The sequence below is a fragment of the Jaculus jaculus genome, chromosome 22 (assembly GCF_020740685.1).
Source record: "Jaculus jaculus isolate mJacJac1 chromosome 22, mJacJac1.mat.Y.cur, whole genome shotgun sequence".
Lineage (NCBI taxonomy): Eukaryota > Metazoa > Chordata > Mammalia > Rodentia > Dipodidae > Jaculus > Jaculus jaculus.
The window spans coordinates 502,282-522,195 of record NC_059123.1 but is presented as its reverse complement, the minus strand read 5'-3'; the positions used below and the strand labels follow the sequence as shown (position 1 = coordinate 522,195).

The 19,914-nt window shown below is 44.6% G+C and overlaps 1 protein-coding gene across 3 annotated transcripts in view; it reads right to left on the bottom strand.

Moving 5' to 3' along the window:
• Window positions 1-13,276: 13,276 nt before the first annotated feature.
• The window catches only part of Amn1 (antagonist of mitotic exit network 1 homolog), a 32,179-nt gene continuing 25,541 nt past the window's right edge, over window positions 13,277-19,914 (bottom strand). For all 3 annotated transcript variants that reach the window (XM_045139573.1, XM_045139575.1, XM_012950097.2), the window contains exons 5-7: window positions 19,698-19,754; window positions 16,710-16,821; window positions 13,277-13,600 (exon numbers count right to left, since the gene is read on the bottom strand). In XM_045139573.1, coding sequence (XP_044995508.1) covers window positions 13,527-13,600; window positions 16,710-16,821; window positions 19,698-19,754 — 243 coding nt within the window. In that variant the 3' untranslated portion in view covers window positions 13,277-13,526. The remainder of the gene's footprint in view (window positions 13,601-16,709; window positions 16,822-19,697; window positions 19,755-19,914) is intronic.

Sequence of the window (19,914 nt, the reverse complement as noted above, 5' to 3'; positions counted from 1 at the left end):
CCATGTCAGGCATTGATCTTTTTTCTTCTTTTGGAGACATTTTCTCCTTCTCTAATGTAGGTATCTCTTGGACAACCCTGACAGTGTTAGAGGAAAATCTGTCTTAGATCTTGGCAGTGGATGTGCAGCTATTGAGATTGCTGCCAAGATGAGTGGAGTGTAAGTATCTTGGCCAACGACATAACCCAGTAAGAAACTTGTATCAAAAGCACTGGAAGATCTTTTTTGCTTTCAGGATAATTATGTACAGATACTCATCTTGGTAGTTTATTGCTGTGTGGGTTTTCTAATCTGATATTATGAGTATTGCAGTCAGGTTCATGTTGCTGGTTGAAATCACCCAACCAAGAGCAGTTTGTGGGAAAAAGAGGTTTATTTTGGCTTTTAGGCTTGAGGGGAAGCTCCACGATGGCAGGGGAAATGGCATGAGCAGAGGGTGAACATCACCCCCTGGGCAACATCAGGTGGACAATACCAACAGGAGAGTGTGCCAAACACTGGCATGGGGAAACTGACTATAACACCCATAAGCCTGTCCCCAACAATACACTGCCTCTTGGAGGTGTTAATTCCCAAATCGCATCTGCTGGGAACCTAGCATTCAGAATACCTAAATTTATGGGATACGTCTGAATCAAACCGCCACATGTTCGGTGGGACATTACCTGAGGCCTGAACTGACAGTGTATTGTACCAAGAGGATTTGATTTGTGCCTGCCAGACATCCCAGAGGGAAGTATATATGGTAGCTTCTGGGTTAGGAATAATCTGAATGTGAAAGCAATATTTGTTTGACTCAGAATCTAAATGGGGGTAAGCTTGTATCTTTACAGAAGAGTCTTGTTCTGTCAGGACCTAGGTAAGTTTTAGTTGTTTTTCTTGCCTGCCTTTTCACTGAGGGAATAACCCTGGAGACTCAGTTTTAACTTGTTGCCTCAATCAAGCCCATGCTCATTTACCTGCTTACAGATCCTTTAAAAAAAAAAAAAAGACTTTCTTTTTATTTATTTATTAGAGACAGAGAGGGAGAGAGAGAGAGAATGGGCCTCTAGCCACTGCAAACAAACTCTAGATGCATGTGCCACCATGTGCATCTGATTTACGTGGGGCCTGGAGAATCGAACCTGGATCCTTAGGCTTCACAGGCATGTGCCTTAACTGCTAAGCCATCTCTCCAGCCCCAGATCCTTTTTTCTTTGTTTGTTTTCCAAGGTAGGGTCTCACTCTAGCCCAGGCAGACCCTTGTTATTAAGATCAACAAATTTTCCTAAAGTCAGATCATTTCTAGGTTTTATTTTAATTTTGTTTCCCCAAGATGGTCTCACTCTAGCCCAAGCTGGCCTCACACTCTTCTTCTTCCTCAGCCTCCAAGTATTTGGATTAAAAGCATGTACCACCATGCCCAGTCTTATTTCTATGCTTTTGCATTGCAGTATGTAAGTGTTTTCCTTTCCTTTCCTTTCCTTTCCTTTCCTTTCCTTTCCTTTCCTTTCCTTTCCTTTCCTTTCCTTTCCTTTCCTTTCCTTTCCTTTCCTTTCCTTTCCTTTCCTTTCCTTTCCTCTCCTCTCCTCTCCTCTCCTCTCCTCTCCTCTCCTCTCCTCTCCTCTCCTCTCCTCTCCTCTCTTCTTCTTTTCTTTTGTTTTTTGGTTTATCAGGAGCCATTGGGCTGGCCTTGAATCTGTAGTGTTGGGTTGTGTGGCAGTCAGATTTTTTGCACCTGCAAGCAAGAAGATTGTGTAAATTCAGTATTTCTGGCAAGAGCTGACCGATCCCTTAACTCGTGTGCTTGTATGAGGAAGTTATTGCTAGGAACAGAGTGTCTGTCTGTCTCCCAACCTTTGAATAACTTTTGCACTGAGAAGTGGTCGAGGTGTGTGACTCTGTAATAGGAAGAAGTTGTTTTGATAGAAACTTGTGTAAAGGTCATGAAATATTTTTGTACATTGGCTTATTGTTTGCAAGAGCTTATAAAAGGGACTGCTGAGAAATAAACAGGGCTTCAGCCTTTGTCTGGAGTCCTTGCTTGTACTCTTGTCTTTCTTTTTTTAAAAATATTTTTATTTTTATTTATTTATTTGAGAGAGAGAAAGGCAGATAAATGAGGGAGGGAGAGAAAGAGAGAGAGAGAGAATGGGCGCACCAGGGCCTCCAGCCACTGCAAACAAACTCCAGATGTGTGCACCCACTTGTGCATCTGGCTTATGTGGGTCCTGGGGAATCGAACTTTGATCCTTTGCAGGGGAGCATCTTAACTGTTAAGCCATCTCTCCAGCCCCATTGTCTCTTGTCTTTCTTTAATCCTCACTCCCATTCAGGCTTGAACCATTGTAGCTGGTGGGTTCCAGCATTGGTTTTTTTTTAGATAGGGTCTCTCTCTCTCTCTCTCCCTCTTTCTCTCTCTTGCCCATGCTGACCTTGAATTAACTATGTAGTCTCAGGCTGCCCTCAAACTCAGTGATCTGCAAGACCCTCAAGCCTCATTGGAAAGGGCTAAGGCTAGACAACAAAATCAAAATTGGTGACAATCTTGCTTTCAGCCCTGGCTGGACCCCTGGTTTTATTATTATTATTATTAACCTTAGGACCCTGCATAATCAATAAATTAATCTCCTTTGTCAGGGAGCAAATCAACACAGTGCAACTCATGGTGCTTAGGACACAGTACCATCTCTTGCTACCTCTCCCCTAATAAGGACCCAAGATTGGGTTCTCTTAAGTTACAAGCAGAGGGGGCAATGAAGAGCCCAAACCAAAGTAACGCCACGACAGACTTTAAAGATATTAATAGGCCTAAGTTTCTTTTGCCCTGCAGGGCCCAAGTTACTGACACACACTTTGCAGTTACTGGGAAAAACAACCACAAACTGCTCAGTACTCAAAATAATCCCTGTAATGGGCCAATCAAAAAGGACCAAGTAGATGGTATACACTCCTGTGGCTCTTGTGACTATAGATAAGTTTGCTTAACGGTCCTCAGCTACTATGTAACCAATCAGCTTGCAACATATATACTCTTTTTTTGTTGTTTGTTTGTTTTTTGGTTTTTCGAGGTAGGGTCTCACTTTAGCCCAGGCTGACCTGGAATTCACTATGGAGTCTCAGGGTGGCCTCGAACTCACGGCAATCCTCCTACCTCTGCCTCCCGAGTGCTGGGATTAAAGGCGTGAGCCACCACACCTGGCTGCAACATATATACTCTTGCTAAATGTCAACCAATCATGTAACTGCTAAGTTATAAATTCCCCTTTTCTTTGTTTGAACATAATAAAAGCTCCTCCCGGACGCTATTCGGGGCCCTTGGGTGGACCCATTGCATTGGTAAAGTCTGGAGTCTGAGCTTCAGCCCCAAATAAAGCTCTTTGCTCTTGTGTATGTGTCCAAGTTTCCTGGTGGTCTGAGGGGACTCCGTGATCTGGGCATAACAACGCACAGCTCTGGCCCAGACTGAACTGGACATCACTCTGTAGTGCCAGGCTGTGCCCTGGCCAGCGGGGGTTGAACACATAACGAGGGGGAAATGAACCTGAATGAAAAAAGGCAAACAGGGGCTGGAGAGATGGCTTAGCGGTTAAGCGCTTGCCTGTGAAGCCTCAGGACCTCGGTTCGAGGCTCAATTCCCCAGGACCCATGTTAGCCATGTGCATAAGGGGGCTCACGTGTCTGGAGTTCGTCTGCAGTGGCTGGAGGCCCTGGTGCGCCCATTCTCTCTCTCTATCTGCCTCTTTCTCTCTGTCGCTCTCAAATAAATAAATAAACAAAAATTTAAAAAATATATATATATATAAAGGCAAACAGACACAAGAAGGAGACCATGCTAGATGTTTGTCAAGGCCTCAGAGTCGTTATTTTTTACACAGTGGTTATATAGGGGAAGAAAAGTGGGGGAACAAACTGGCTGACGTGATTTAGGGCTTTGTAATTGTCAGGAAACCTAGAGGGGATGTAATTAGGTGTTCATCTAATCTTGCCTCAATGGTTTAACATCCTGACTGCACCAGGCTTCACATCCTGACCATAAACTGGCCTTTTGCAAAAGACAAGATTCTGTAGGCAGTCTGCTGACCGGCGTTGCAGAAGTACCTAACAGAAAGCTGGATGGACCAGCTTTCTGAGCAATGAGTCAGCTTATGAGCAGGCCCAGGCAAAATGGAGAGGCTTTAGCTCTATGGCTCCCGACAAGGTTGGCCTCACACTCACTCCAATCCTCCTACCTTACCTCTGCCTCCTGAGTGTTGGGATTAAAGGTGTACACTACCATACCCAGAGATATTTTGTTCTTGTTATTTTTTGATTTTTTTTTTTTCAAGGTAGGATCTCACTCTAGCTCAGGCTGACCTGGAATTCACTATGTAGTCTCAGGCTGGCCTCAAACTCACAGTGATCCTCCTACTTCTGCCTCCTGAGTGCTGGGATTAAAGGTATGCACCATCATGCCTGATGCAGAGATTTTTTTTTTCTTTTTTCTTTTTAATGTTCTATGTTTTCTTTTTCTTAAATTTTAGTTATTTATTATTAGAGAGAATGGGCACCCCAGGGCCATGAACCACTATAAGTGAACTCCAGATGCATGCGTCACCTTGTGCCTCTGGCTTACGTGGGTACTAGGGAATTGAGCCTGGGTACTTTGGCTTTGCAGGCAAGTGCTAAGCTATCTAACTGCTAAGCTATCTCTCCTGCCCAGAGGTTGTTATTTATTTATTTATTTATTTTGGTGTTTCAAGGTAGGGTTTCAGTGTAGCTCAGGCTAACCTGGAATTCACTATGTAGTCTCAGGATAGCCTCAAACTCACTGCGATCCTCCTACCTATGCCTCTTGAGTGCTGGGATTAGAGGTGTATGCCACCATGCCTGGCTGTTTTTTTAAAATTTATTTTTATTTTTATTTATTTGAGAGTGATAGATAGAGGCAGAGAGAGAGAGAGAGAAAGAGAGGGAGAGAATGGGCCCGCTAGGGCCTCCAGCCACTGCAAAGGAACTCCAGACGCCTGCGGCCCCTTGTGCATTTGGCTAATGTAGGTCCTGGGGAATCGAGCCTTGAACTGGGATCCTTCACAGTCAAGTGCTTAACCACTAAGCCATCTTTCCAGCCCCTGGCTGTTGTTATTTATTTATTTTTTTTTTTGAGGTATGCTCTTGCTTTTGCCCAGGCTGACCTGAAATTCACTATGTAGTGTAAGCTTGGCCTTAAATTCACAGTAATCCTCCTGCCTCTGCCTCAAGAGTGCTGAGATTAAAGGCATGTGCCACCATGCCCTCCCAGAGGTTTTTTGTTTTTCTGAGGCAGCGTCTCGCTCTAGCCCAGGCTGACCTGGAATTCACTATGTAGTGTCAGGGTGGCCTCCAACTCACAGCGATCCTCCTCCCTTTGCCTCCCAAGTGCTGGGATTAAAGGTGTGAGCCACCACGCCTGGCTAGAGGTTGTTTTCTAAAAGAAGTTTTTGTCTATAATTATGACAAAGTCATGACTATAAGAGGTCTCATAGGTGGATGTGGTGGCTCACACCTATAATCCTAGCACTTAGAAGGCTGAGGTAGGTGGATCACAGTGAATTTGAGGCTAGTCTGGGCTAGAATGAGATCCTGTCTCAAAAAAAGAAAAAGTTCTTGTAGTCTATCAACAGAGCAGCATGTCATTCAGAATAACCTGAATTTGTGTTCTTGGGTCTTGGTCACTTATCTTTGTTTATTTTTATTTATTTATTTGAGAGAGACAGACACAGACAGAAAGAGGCAGATGGAGAGAGAATGGGTACGCCAGGGCCTCCAGCCACTGCAAAGGAACTCCAGATGCGTGTGCCACCTTATGCATGTGGCTTAAGTGGGTCCTGGGGAATCAAGTCTCCAACTGGAGTCCTTAGGCTCCACAGGCAAGCACTTAACCACTAAGCCATCTCTTCTGCCCTTGGTCACTTATTTTTGGCTTAGAATAAACTATCACTTAATTTCTTTAAAAAGCATTTTTTTTTTCAAATAAGACTGTAGTAGAAGAAATTTAACAAAAGAACCAGACCCAGATGGTACTCGAAAACACACGTTTCTGCTGCACAAGCCTTGACAGCATGACCCAAATCTCCTCCTGTCGATGAGCTGCACCTGCCTGTGTGTTACCTGGCTAGCAGCCATAGGCACAGGTGACTCTGAGCTTTCTGTGGTACATTCGTACTTTCTTTTTAAAGCTTTTTATTTGTTTGTTTTTTGAGGTAGGGTCTCACTCTAGCTGAGGCTCACCTGGAATTCACTATGTAGTCTCTGGGTGGCCTTGAATTCATGGTGATCCTTTTACCTCTGCTTCCCCAGTGTGGGGTTAAGGCATGAGCCACCATATCCAGCTTAAAGCATTAAAAAAACTCACTTATTTATTTGAAACACAGAAAGAAGGAGAGAGAGAGAGAGAGAGAGAGAGAGAGAATGAATGAATGAGAATGTGCACACTAGGGCCTCTTGTCACTGCATCTGGCTTTACATGGGTACCGGGGAATCAAACCGAGGTCCTTTGGCTTTGCCAGCAAGCGCCTTATTTGGTTAAAGAGAGGCAGAGAGAGTGAACATGAGCATGCCACAGCCTTCTGCCACTGTAAACAAACTCCAGATACATGTGCCACTTTGTGCATTTGGCTTTACATGTGTGCTGGGGAATCAAACCTGGATCATCAGGGTTTCCAAGCAAGTACCTTTAACCACTGAGCCATTTCTCCAGCCCCTGTCTATTATTTTCTGTCTGATTTTACAGCTTTGTGAACATGACTACAGAAGGCAATCCTCAATGAAGGCAACATGCAATTAAAGCAGTCCAGAAATGGGTTGGTTAGATGGCTCAGGGGCTACAGGTACTTGCTCGTAAAGCCTGATGGCTGAGGTTTGATTCCCCAGTGCCCATGTAAAGCCAGATGCACGAAGCAGAACATGCATCTGAAGTCCATTTGCAGTGGCAAGAGGCTCTGGAATGCCATACTTTCTCAAATAAATAAAAGTCAAACTGGCTATATTGGACAAGCCTTTAATCCCAGCACTCAGAAGGCTGAAACAGAGGTACCATGAAGCACTTAAACCATCTCTGAAGTCCAAATTCTCTCTCTTTTTTTCTGTCTCGGGCTGGTCTTCAATGCACAACGATCCTCCTACCTCTACCTCACAAGTGCTGGGATCAAAGGCGTGCACCACCACTCTGGCTTCTTTATATTGTTTTCCAAGGTATGGTCTCATTCCAGCCTAGGCTGACTTGGAATTCATTCTGTAGTTCCAGGCTGGCCACAGATTCACAACAATTCCCTTACCTCTCCCTCCCTAGTGATGGAATTAGTGATGTGCCATCACACCTGGCTCTTTTTTCTTTCTTCTGTTTCTTTGATACAGTATTTCATTTAGTCTAGGCTAGCCTTGAGCTTGGTGTGGGTACACCATGAGTTCAGTTGCCCTGATGCCAGCCTGGGCTACAAAGTGAGTTCCACAGCATAGGCTAGAGATAGAATCTGCCTTTTAAAAAGGGGGTGTGGGGCTGGAGGGATGGCTTCGCAGTTAAGGTATTTGCCTGCAAAGCCGAAGGACCCAGGTTTGATTCCCCAGGACCCACGTTAGCCAGCTGCACAAGGGGGCACACATGACTGGAGTTCATTTGCAGTGGCTGGAGGCCCTGGCATGCCCATTCTCTCTCTCTCTCTTCCCCCTCTTTCTCTGTCAAATAAACAAGTAATAAAATATTTTTTAAAATTATTTTTATCTTATTTGAGAGTGACAGAGAAAGAAAGAGGTAGAGAGAGAGAGAGAGAGAATGGGTACGCCAGGGCCTCCAGCCACTGTAAATGAACTCCAGATGCGTGTGCCCCCTTGTGCAGCTGGCTATAAAGTGGGTCCTTGAGAGTCGAGCCTCAAATTGGGGTTCTTAGGCTTCACAGGCAAGTGCTTAACCACTAAGCCATCTCTCCATCCCTAAAATATTTTTAAAAAATAAAAAGGGAGTGTGGGGAATGGAGAAATTGTCCAGTGGTTAGGGTATTTGCTTGCAAAGCCTAATGGCCTGGGTTTGATTCCCTAGTACCCACATAATGTTAGATGCACAAAGTGGGACATGTGTTTGGTGTTCATTTGCAGTAGCAGAAGGTCCTGGTATGCTCATTTTTTCTTGCTGTTCTTGCAAATAAATAATAAATAAAAGTTGTGGGGTTTTTTTTTGGTTTTTCAAGGTAGAGTCTCACTCTAGCTCAGGCTGACCTGGAATTAACTATGTAGTCTCAGGGTGGCCTCAAACTCATGGCGATCCTCCTACCTCTGCCTCCCGAGTGCTGGGATTAAAGGCATGGGCCACCACACCCAGCAATAAAAGTATTTTTAAGGGCTGGAGAGATGGCTTAGCGGTTAAGTGCTTGCCTGTGAAGCCTAAGGACCCTGGTTTGAGGCTCGATTCCCCATGACCCACGTTAGCCAGATGCACAAGGGGGCGCATGTATCTGGAGTTTGTTTGCCATGGCTGGAGGCCCTGGTGCACCCATTCTCTCTTTCTCTCTGCCTTCTTTCTCTGTCTGTTGCTCTCAAATAAATAAAAATAAACAATAAAAATTTTAAAAAATATTTTAGAAAGCTTGGCATGGGGCTGGAGAAATGGCTTAGTGGTTAAAGTGCTTGCTTGCAAAGCCTAAAATCTCAGGTTCAATTCTCCAGTACCCAAGTAAAGACAGATGCACCAAGAGGTGCATGCATCTAGAGTTTGTTTGCAGTGGCTAGAGGCCCTGGTGCACCCATTCTCTGTGTTTCTTCTCTCTGCTTGCAAATAAATAGAAAAATAAAATAGGGGCTGGAAGCCAGGTATGGTGACACATGCCTTTAATCCCAGCACTCGAGAGGCAGAGATTGAAGGATTGCCGTGAGCTCAAAGCCACCTTGAGACTACATAGTGAATTCCCAAGTCAGCCTGAGCTAGAGTAAGTAAGACCCTACCTCGAAAAAACAAAAACAAACAAACAAAAGGGCGGGGGGTGGGCATCTGGAGAGATGACTTAGTGGTTAAGGCATTTGCCTGCAAAACCAAAGAATCCAGATTTGATTGCCCAGGAGCCATGTAATGCCAGATTCACAAAATGGTGCATGCATCTGGAGTTTGTTTGCAATCTTCTTACCTCTGCCTTCCAAGTACTTGGATTAAAGTCATGTTCTACCACACCTGACTTTTTTTTTTTTTTTTTTTTTGAGTTTGGGTCTCACTCTAACGTACTGTGGTGGTTTGATTCAGGTGTACCCCATTAACTTAGGTGTTCCGAATGCTAGGTTCCCAGCTGATGGAGATTTGGGGATTAACGCTTCCTGGAGGAAGTGTATTGTTGGGGGCAGGCTTAAGGGTGTTATAGCCAGTTTTCCCCTGCCAGTGTTTGGCATACACTCCTGTTGCTGTTGCCCACCTTATGATGGCCAGGGTGTGATGTCCACCCTCTGCTCATGTCATCATTTTTCCTGCCATCATGGAGCTTCCCCTTGAGCCTGTAATCCAAAATCTCCCCCCCCCCCGCCACAATCTGCTCTTAGTTGGGTGATTTCTACCAGCAATGTGAACCTGACTGCAACAGCAAAGTGGTACTGAGGAGTGGGATTGCTGCTAGACACCTGATTGTGTGGCTTTGGTCTTTTGGAGCTGATTTTCAAGAGGAATGAGGAAGGATTTGAAACCTTGGCCTAAGAGACATCTTGCAGTGCTGTAAGTACAGCTTGATGGACTATTCTGTTGAGAGTTGAAAGACCTGAATGCAGTAAGAACTGTGGACTGTGAGATTTGGCTTATAACGGTGAGAAAGAGCTTTGCTTGGACTGGGCTAGAGGTAATTTGTGTGAAAAGCTTGGAGTTATGCCCATGTCCTGAGACGTTATGCAGGGTTGCTTTGAATAGAAATGAACTGGTGTGGGGCTGGAGAGATGGCTTAGCGGTTAAGCGCTTGCCTGTGAAGCCTAAGGACCCCGGTTCGAGGCTCGGTTCCCCAGGTCCCACGTTAGCCAGATGCACAAGGGGGCGCACACGTCTGGAGTTCGTCTGCAGAGGCTGGAAGCCCTGGCGCGCCCATTCTCTCTCTCCCTCTATCTGTCTTTCTCTCTCTGTCTGTCGCTCTCAAATAAATAAATAAAAATTAAAAAAAAAAAAAAGAAATGAACTGGTGTGAGCAGAGGGATATGACACAGAAAAAAAAAATCTTTGAACTGCTGCCCGTTCAGCTGCAATTGAGATTACAACCTTTGAGATTGGGCCAGCTGACCTGTGTTGGGGCAACAGGAAGAATATAGACTCTTTTGAAGGGGGCTGAGTGCTCAAGGAGTGTCCTGTTCTTCAAAGTCTGCTTTATTCCCCCCTGGATTAACAAATTGGCACCCTACCTGGTATTGTGGAGTATAAGAAATGCAGGAAAGAGAGGGTCATTGAGTTTGCAATACAGTCTTGAGTTTTGGAAATGGCCATGGGCAGTGTGAAGCAGGTTTGCTGGATGTCTGCATGGAGACTCCATGGAGCCATGAGGATGAACTGTGGCTTGCAGTGGAGATGCCGGGACCACGAGATGGCTGCTAAGGAAAGCTGCCGGCCTGATGAAGTTTTCCAGGACTGTGAGTAGCCTAGCTGGAGAGGCGGAATTGGAATGCCAGAGACTTGTTGCTGGTTAGAATTATTGGACTTGGAGATTTGTCATTGACTAGAGTTGTTGAACTAGAAGCTACAGAGTTTGATGTTTGCCCGGGTTGTTTTAAATCTTGTATTGGTTGAATATTTCTTTGCTATGCCCAATGCCATCTTTTGCAGTGTGAATGTTTATTCTGTGTCATTATGGTTTTTTTTTTTTAGGTTATTTTTTGGTATTATGGCTCAGTTAAAAGATCTTAGACTATGGGGATGTGTGAACATCATTAGAAGTGATTAAAAAACTATGGGGATTTTATATCACATATGGTTATCAGTTTATGGGGGCCAGGGGTGGAATGTGGTGGTTTGATTCAGGTGTCCCCCATTAATTTAGGTGTTCTGAATGCTAGGTTCCCAGCTGATGGAGACTTGGGAATTAACGTCTCCTGGAAGGAGTGTATTGTTGGGGGTGGGCTTATGGGAGTTATAGCCAGTTTCCCCTGCTGGTGTTTGGCACACTCTCCCGTTGCTGTGGTATACCTTATGTTGGCCAGGGGGCGATGTCCACCCTCTGCTCATGTCATCGTTTTCCCTGCCATCATGGAGCTTCCCCTTGAGCCTGTAATCCAGAATAAACCTTTTTTCCCCCCCACAACCTGCTCTTAGTTGGGTGATTTCTACCAGCAATGCGAACCTGACTGCAGCACCTATGTTGACCTGGAATTCACTATGTAGTCGTTTCAAGGTGGCCTCAAACTCATGGTGATCCTCCTACCTATGCCTCCCAAGTGCTGGGATTGAAGGCGTGCACCATCATGCCTAGCCAGGTTTTTGGTTTTTTTTTTTTGTTTGTTTTGTTTTGTTTTTGAGACAAAGAAGCAGATGGAGAGAGAATAGGTGTGCCAGGGCCTCTAGCCACTGCAAACCAATTCTAGATGCAAGCGCATATGCCACCTTGCACATCTGACATAGGTGGATTCTGGGGAATTGAACCTGGGTCCTTAGGCTTTGCATGCAAGAGCCTTAATCACTAAGTCCTCTGTAGTGGTTTGATTCAGGTGTCCCCCATAAACTGTGTTCTGAATTCCAGGTCCTCAGCTGGTGGCAATTTGGAAATTGGATCCTTCTGAAGGCAATGTATTGTTGGGGGCCGGCTTATGGGTGTTATAGCCAACTTTCCCTTGCCAATGTTTGGCACACTCTATTGTTGTCCATCTGATGTTGGCCAGGTGATGTCCACTCTGTTTATGCCATCATGTCCCCTGCCATCATGGAGCTTCCTCTCAAGTCTTTCCAGCCCTAAGAACATTTTGTTTTTCTAAAGTTTATTCCTGACAATATCTCTTAGAATAGTTGGAATACCACAGAATGAATTACCAAAGGAAACTGAATCATTTGAAACTTTTATTCTTTAAAAACAAACCAGCCTCTCCACTAACAAGTACAAATCAGGACTACCATTTCAGAAATAATGGCTCATGCACCTCCAGACTCCCTCCCCTGGCTGGGGAACCTCTCTGAACCCACCAGGGATGTCCACTGTGTTGACCACTTCTTGAATGGGAACTGGCTGTGCATGTGGCTCCCACTGTAGCAGGGGATGGCTAAGAGAATTTCCCCAAAACCTTAAGGTGGGGGTGTCTCCCCCTTCCTCTTTTTTTGGCTTTTACTTTTAAACTTAAAAAAAAATTTTTTTTTGAGGTAGGGTCTCACTGTAGCCCAGGCTGTGCTGGAATTCACTATGTAGTGTTAGGCTGGCCTTGAACTCACAGTGATCCTCCTACCTCTGCCTCCCAAGTGCTAGGACTAAAGGTGTGTGCTACCACGTCCAGCTCTAAATTTTTATTTCCATTTATTTTTATGCTGAATTTACTCCTGTCCCATAAGTTTTTGCCTTTTCAGCCTTTTCTGGGCTTTTTCTTTTGTGCAACCTCCTCTTCTGGCTTAGGAACAATGTGTTCCTTTTCAGTGAGGGTCATCTCAGTGTGGCAGGGAGAGCTCACGTAAGGCTCAATCCAACTGTGAGCTCTGTAAATACGGTGGCGCATCTTGGGTGCTTAGTTCACCTGGCTATGCTCACTGACCAGAGAACCCAGTCTATACCCTGACATTCTGCATTACTGCCTGCACTCTTCAGCACATGCAACAGACACTCAGCACTCTCTTTAGGCCACCAACCCTGTGTTCAGCCCCACTGGTTAGCCTGGGCGCAGCTGCCACCTCCACCATTGTATCGTCGGAATGGCACACACTGCTTCTCTGAAGTAACACTTTTCTGAGACTTGGTGGCTTTTTGGATACGTGTACCCTTGATGCCTGGGAAGTTTCGTGGGTGTTCTTAAAGTTAACATGAAGATTTGAACCCCTTGATTTGCTTGATATTTTTTGTGGGTTTTTTTGGGTCAAGAGAGTAGTGAGCCATTTTCACAGGTCACCTCAGACTGCTAACAGGAAGAGGAAGGTACTTTTAAACTTTTAAGTAAATTTTAAATAACTGTTAGCCATAGGCATGACAGGCAATGAGTATATGACAAACCAGGGAGCAAATGTTCCGACCTCCTGTGCGTGCTAACACTTCCGCACGTACCTTTGTGGTCCACAGAGCGCAGCTGGGGAAGCAGCGGTGAGACGCTGTGTCAACTACTGCAGCCTTAGATCAAAGCTGGCGTCTCTTCGGACTTAAAATTGTTCCTATGCAGCTTATTTTAATTTTTGTTTAATCAAATAAACAAGAGGGGTTTTCCATGGGGGGCGGGGAAACAATGGCTCATCAAACAAATATACAACAGCAGTATTAACATGTTGAATCTGACCAACTTCAAAGTATAAACATGTATATACTAAGGTTGAGATGATTTTAAGAGTTATGGTTTAAGTAATAATAAATTAATGAAATGCAAATATTTATACATCATTTCTTGGAAAAGTTGTTTGACCATCAATAAACAGACCATGTCACTTGCTTCAGTTTTCTTGATCCTTCTAATTGTGCCAAGACTTCTCGTGAATGATCTATAGAAGAAAACAATGACACTATATTACTTCTCAATAATCAGACATTTAATATTTTTCCATATGTAAATTGAGGGTAAGATAGGTGTGGAGGTGCAAACCTATAATCCAGCATTTGTGAGGTGGAAGGAAGAGGATCAGGAGTTAAGGGCAGAGAGGCCAGTTTGGTTATATGAGCCCCTTTCTCAAAACAAGCAGCTTTTAAAAGCCAGTTTTGGTGGCGCATGTTGGTAGGAAACTGTTGAAGAGGTAGAGGCAGGAGGATCAGGAGATTGAGGGCAGCCTGGGCTACACAAAAACAGCAGCAGCAGCAACAACAACAAAACGAAGGGATAAAAACCAAACAAAATGAATCCAGCCAGGTGTGGTGGTGCACACCTTTAATCCCAGCACTAGGGTAGCAGAAGTAGGAGGATCGCTGTGAGCTTGAGAGCACCCTGAGATGACATAGTGAACTGCAGGTCAGCCTGGGTTAGAGAAAGACCCTTCCTCAAAAAAAAAAATTATTTATTTGCGGGGCGGGGGGATGAGAATGGGTGCACCAGGGCCTCCAGCTGCTGTGAACAAACTCCAGTTGCATGCACCTCTTGTGCACCTGGCTTTAGATAGGTACTGGGAAATTGAACCCAGGTGATGAGGCTTTACAGGCAAGTATCTTTACCACTGAGCCATCTCTCCAGCCCTGTTTGGTTTTTTTTAATATTTTATCTATGAGAGAGAGAGAGACAGACAGACAGAGAATAGGGGCATGCCAGAGCCTCCAGCCACTACAAATGAACTCTAGATGTGTGTGCCATCTGGTTTATGTAGGTACTATGGAATTGAACCAGGGTCCTTAGGCTTTGCAGGCAAGTGACTTAACTGCTAAGTTATCTCTCCAGCCCAGGCTGACCTGGAACTCACTCTGTAGTCCCAGGCTGGTTTCAAACTCACAGTGATCCTCCTACCTCTGCCTCCTGAGTACTAGGATTAAAGGCGTGTGCCACCATGCCTGGCCATTTTACGATTTTTTAAAAATGTGTATGTGGAGCCGGGCGTGGTGGCACACGCCTTTAATCCCAGCACTCGGGAGGCAGAGGTAGGAGGATTGCCATAAGTTCAAGGCCACCCTGAGATGACAGAGTTAATTCCAGGTCAGCCTGGACCAGAGTGAGACCCTACCTCGAAAAACCAAAAAAAAAAGTGTGTGTGTGTGTGTGCGCGCGCGCGCGCATGTGTTGATACGTGTATCAGGGTGCAAAGTGCATGCATTCCATAGCCAGTGTGTGGAGGTTAGCCAATAACTTTTGGGTCAGTCCTCGCCTTTTCACCCCACTGAAAGCAGGATTTCTGTCTGGATCTTGCTCTGCTGTCCTTTGCTGTACTCCCTATGAGCTTCCGGGAGATTTTCCCAGGTCTGCATTTCATCTCACCACCTGGGCAATGGGACTCACAGGAACTGCCACAGCTTTTTTTTTTTTAATTAATTATTTATTTATTTGAGAGCGACAGACACAGAGAGAAAGACAGATAGAGGGGTGAGAGAGAATGGGCACGCCAGGGCTTCCAGCCTCTGCAAACGAACTCCAGATGCGTGCGCCCCCTTGTGCATCTGGCTAACGTGGGACCTGGGGAACCGAGCCTCGAACCAGGGTCCTTAGGCTTCACAGGCAAGTGCTTAACCGCTAAGCCATCTCTCCAGTCCCTGCCACAGCTTTTTACACTGGGTGGGACTGAAGTTGAGTACTCAGGCTTGACTGCTCGGTGCTTTATCCACTGAACCATCTCCCAGCGCCTTGTTGGTGATGGGCTGAAAAGGATTGCTCAGTGGTTAAAGTGCTTGCCTGCAAAGCCAAAGGACCCAGGTTTCTCAAAATCCCACATAAGCCAGTTGTATAAGGTGGCACCTGCATCTGGAGCTCATTTGCAGTGCCTGGAGGCCCTGGTATGCTCATTCTCTCTCTCTCTGTCAAATAACTAAATAAAAACAAAATATTTAAAAAAATATTGAGCCAGGTGTGGTGGCACATGCCTTTAATCTCAACACTTCAGAGCAAGGGGTAGGAGGATCACCATGAGTTTGAAGCCAGCCTTGGACTATAGAGTGAGTGCCAGGTCTGTCTGTGCTAGAGTGAGATCCCACCTTTGGAAAAAATAACATTTTTTTTTTGAGGTAGGGTTTCACTCTAGTCCAAGCTGACCTGGAACTTGCTATATACTCTGAGTGGCCTTGAATTCATGGTTATCCTCCTACCTCTGCCTCCCGAGTGCTAGGATTAAAGGTGTGCACCACCACACCTGGCATCTTAAGACTTTTACCTTTAACTCCATCTGCAAATAGGTGGTAGGCATTAGAACACTAGGGTATGGTTGGGAACGAGCATTACTCTGCCTAATAATATACCATATTAATATAATAAAGGACCACAGCAAGATTCTCTTTATAAAAACAGGAAAAAAAATCTGGCAAAACTGAAAACTCAGCTGGGCATGGTGGCGCATACCTTTAATCCCAGCACTTGGGAGGCAGGGGTAGGAGGATTGCTGTGAGTTTGAGGCCACCCTGTGACTACATAGTGAATTCCAGCTCAGCCTGGGCTAGAGTGAGACCATACCTTGAAAAAACAAAACAAAAACAACAACAACAACAAAAAAAAGTAAAGAGAAAAATACTAAAGAGAAGCCTTTAAACATAAAGAGGGCTGGGCTGGAGATATGGCTTAGTGGTCAAGGTGCTTGCCTGCCAATCCTAAGGACCCAGGTTTGATTCCCCAGTACCCATGTAAAGCCAGGTGCACAAGGTGGTACATACGTCTGGAATTTGTTCACGGCAGCTGGAGGCCTTGGTACACCCATTCTCTCTCTCATCATGTCATGTTGCCCTCTTTATCCTTTGGTAGGTAACGCTGGCTGAGTCATGCTACCGCCTGCACCGTGACTAGCATCTGGTGTAGGACAGGCATACTAGTACCATCATATAAGCAATGAAAACAAGCCTATGTTAAGAATAAGCACATCATGGCCCCCATTTCAGATAAGAAAACTGGATAGTGGAACTGAATGATAATGAACTTTTTCCATGATACAAGATGAAGTCAAAATTTAAATATAAGCAATCTATCAAACTGACCTGTTATCAGGGGGCATCCATGGAAGAGAAATATACATATTTGAGGACAGGAAGTCAGGACAGCTTTTACAGCCTTATCAGTGAGATTTACACAATATCCCATATGAATCTCCTATTTGACAAAAGGGGAAAGAAAATAAGAAAAAAATATATTTACAGTAGTGGTATGAAAAGTTTGGAAAGCATTTATACAAAAAACAAAGAGGGCAGGAAAGATGGCTTAGCGGTTAAGCGCTTGCCTGTGAAGCCTAAGGACCCCGGTTCGAGGCTCGGTTCCCCAGGTCCCACGTTAGCCAGATGCACAAGGGGGCGCACGCGTCTGGAGTTCGTTTGCAGAGGCTGGAAGCCCTGGCGCGCCCATTCTCTCTCTCTCCCTCTATCTGTCTTTCTCTCTGTGTCTGTCGCTCTCAAATAAATAAATAAATAATTTAAAAAAACCAAAAAAACAAAGAAAGAACACCTGCAAGAAGTCTACCTAGAAAGGATAGCTGGGAGGCTAAAGGAGGAGGATCATTTTTATTTTTACTTTATTTATTTATTTATTTGAGAGCAACAGGCAGACAGACGGAGTGAGTATGGGCACACCAGGGCCTCCAGCCACCGCAAATGAACTCCAGATGTAAGCACCACCTTCTGCATCTGGCTTACATGGGTCCTGGGGAATCAAGCTTCGAACTGGGGTCCTTTGGCTTCACAGGTAAGCACTTAGCCACTAAGCCATCTCTCCAGCCCCAGGAGGATCATTTTGAGTTAAAGGTACAGAGTGAGTTACAGCTCAGCCTGGGCTAGAGTGATACTCTACTTCAAAAACACTAAAAAGAGCCAGGCATGGTGGTGCACAACTTTGATTATAGCACTTAGGAGGCAGAGGTAGGAGGATCGCTGTGAGTTCAAGACCACCCTGAGACTACATAGTGAATTCCTGGTCAGCCTGAGCTAGAAGAAGACCCTACCTCGAAAAACAAAACAAAACAAAAATAATAATGAATGAGAAATGAAGGAGGAAAGACCAGTCTTAAGTAATTTCATAAAGCAATTGGGCAATGTCTATTGAAACCGAAGTCTCTATCCTATAACACAGCAAGTACAATTGTAGATATCTGTCATATCTATTATAAACTCATTAGTGTGAGGAATATTAAGATGAGTCATAAACTCGACTTTAAAAAGACACCGTATTACAGGAAGCTTCTCCTGAGTCAATTCCTTGAAATTGAAAGGGTAAGACACATCTTGAGACTAAAACAATCCTGGAAAGGAAAACTTGGATTCTGCAGCACCTGGCAAGAGGTTTCTAAGTCCTCCCTTCCTCTAGTTTTCCCTCTGATAATCATGCTGCTCGCATATCTAACCTAGCCATGTAATAACTGCGGCCGAGCTCTTACCAATCAAGTGAGGCACACGACCCTCACTTTGCTTTACGGAATAAAAGTACATTTCTGTTGGTGTGCTCATCTGCCTGAAATTTTTCTGGCTGCACAGTCTTCTGAAGAGCTAAAATTTTAACTGGCTGAAATATTTAGAATTGTGTGATCTTTCTCATGACCCCAGACTCATTTCTACCACAAGGAAATAATTTATACATATGCCAATTGCAGACTAGGCTGAGAACATAGTGGTAGAGCCCTTGCCCAATACACACGAAGCTGTGGGATAGACCTCATCACTGCCAACAGCAATAAAATGAACTGGGGATTAAATATGCCAACTGCAATTACTTGTTGTAGTAAAGAAGTAGAGAATGGGTAAATTATAAGGGAATAAGATAATACAGTTAAAGTATAAAGTGTTAGGTCAAAATAGGCTTCCCAAAAGGGAGTCCCTAAAAGAAAACAGGATGGCTACAGAGAAATATAAAGAAATGGATCATCCACATTCCTCAAGAAATTACCCAACCATTAACGATGCCCCAGGAACAGAGATTTACCCCTCCTTATCTCTCACCAGGTCACTTCTGGTCTCACCCTGAGATCAGAGATTTACTGCCCCCTTCTCTCTCACCTGGTCACTCCTGGTCTTTCCATATGGCTAATGTAAAGAACAGATTTACAGATTTACTGTCCTAACAAGAAAATTCCTTCCCTTCCTCACCTTCCCCCAGCTGAAGAGCCTATAAAGCCACTATCTGTACCCCCAGGCTGACTGCTCTACTCCCGACAGTCAGTCCTGGCAGCTGTGCCCCCCCCCCCACAATAAAACTTCTATCTTCGCCTCAGAGTGCTCCATGTGGTCCTTGGTCACTCCTGAACCTTACATAAAGTACCTACTTGGGACCAGAGGAATGGCTCAACAGTTAAGGCACTTGTCTGAAAAGCCTAAGGACCCAGGTTTGATTCCCTAGTACACACATAAAGCCAGATGATGCACTAGGTGGCACATGCATCTGGAGTTGTTTGCTGTGTCTAGAGGCTCTGGTGTACCCATTCACTCTCTCAAATAAATAAATTTAAATTGTAACACTCAAACATGTTCATACTTTTTAGAAAACTATATGGTTGTATCTTCTTTTTGTTGTTTTTCTTTTTTTAACATTACTTTTTTATTTATTTGAGAGCAACAGACAGAGAAAGAGGCAGATGGAGAGAGAGAGAATGGGTGTGCCAGGGCCTCCAGCCACTGCAAATGAACTCCAGATGCATGCGCCCCCTTGGGCATCTGGCTAACGTGGGTTCTGGGGAATGGAGCCTCAAACGGGGGTCTTAGGTTTCACAGGCAAGTGCTTAGCCATCTTTCCAGCCCCTGTATCTTTTTTTGTTGTTTGTTTTTTGTTTTTTGAAGCAGGGTCCTCTAGCCCAGGCTGACCTGGAATTTGCTATGTAGTCTTAGTCCTTGAACTGTGGTGACCCTACCTCTGCCTTCCAAATGCTGGGATTAAAGGCATGTGCCACCATGCCCAACATACGGCATTTTTGTCTTTTAAGTCTAAAGAGGATTTTCTGAGGATATAAAATTCAGTTACCATCATTTTTACAGACTTTTTAAAGTTACCTCTATTTTTTTGGCACATGGTCCGCTAAGAAGTGCAAACACACCACTGTCAGATACCTAAACAAAGAAAAAAAAAAGCTTATTGTGGAGAGGAGAATTTTCTAAAATGCATTAGTCTTATTGCTATAATTTAATTACCTCTCATTCAGCAAACATTGGTCACACATACCTCTTGCTTTGTTACATAAAGTAATTAAGGCAAAGCCGGGTGTGGTGG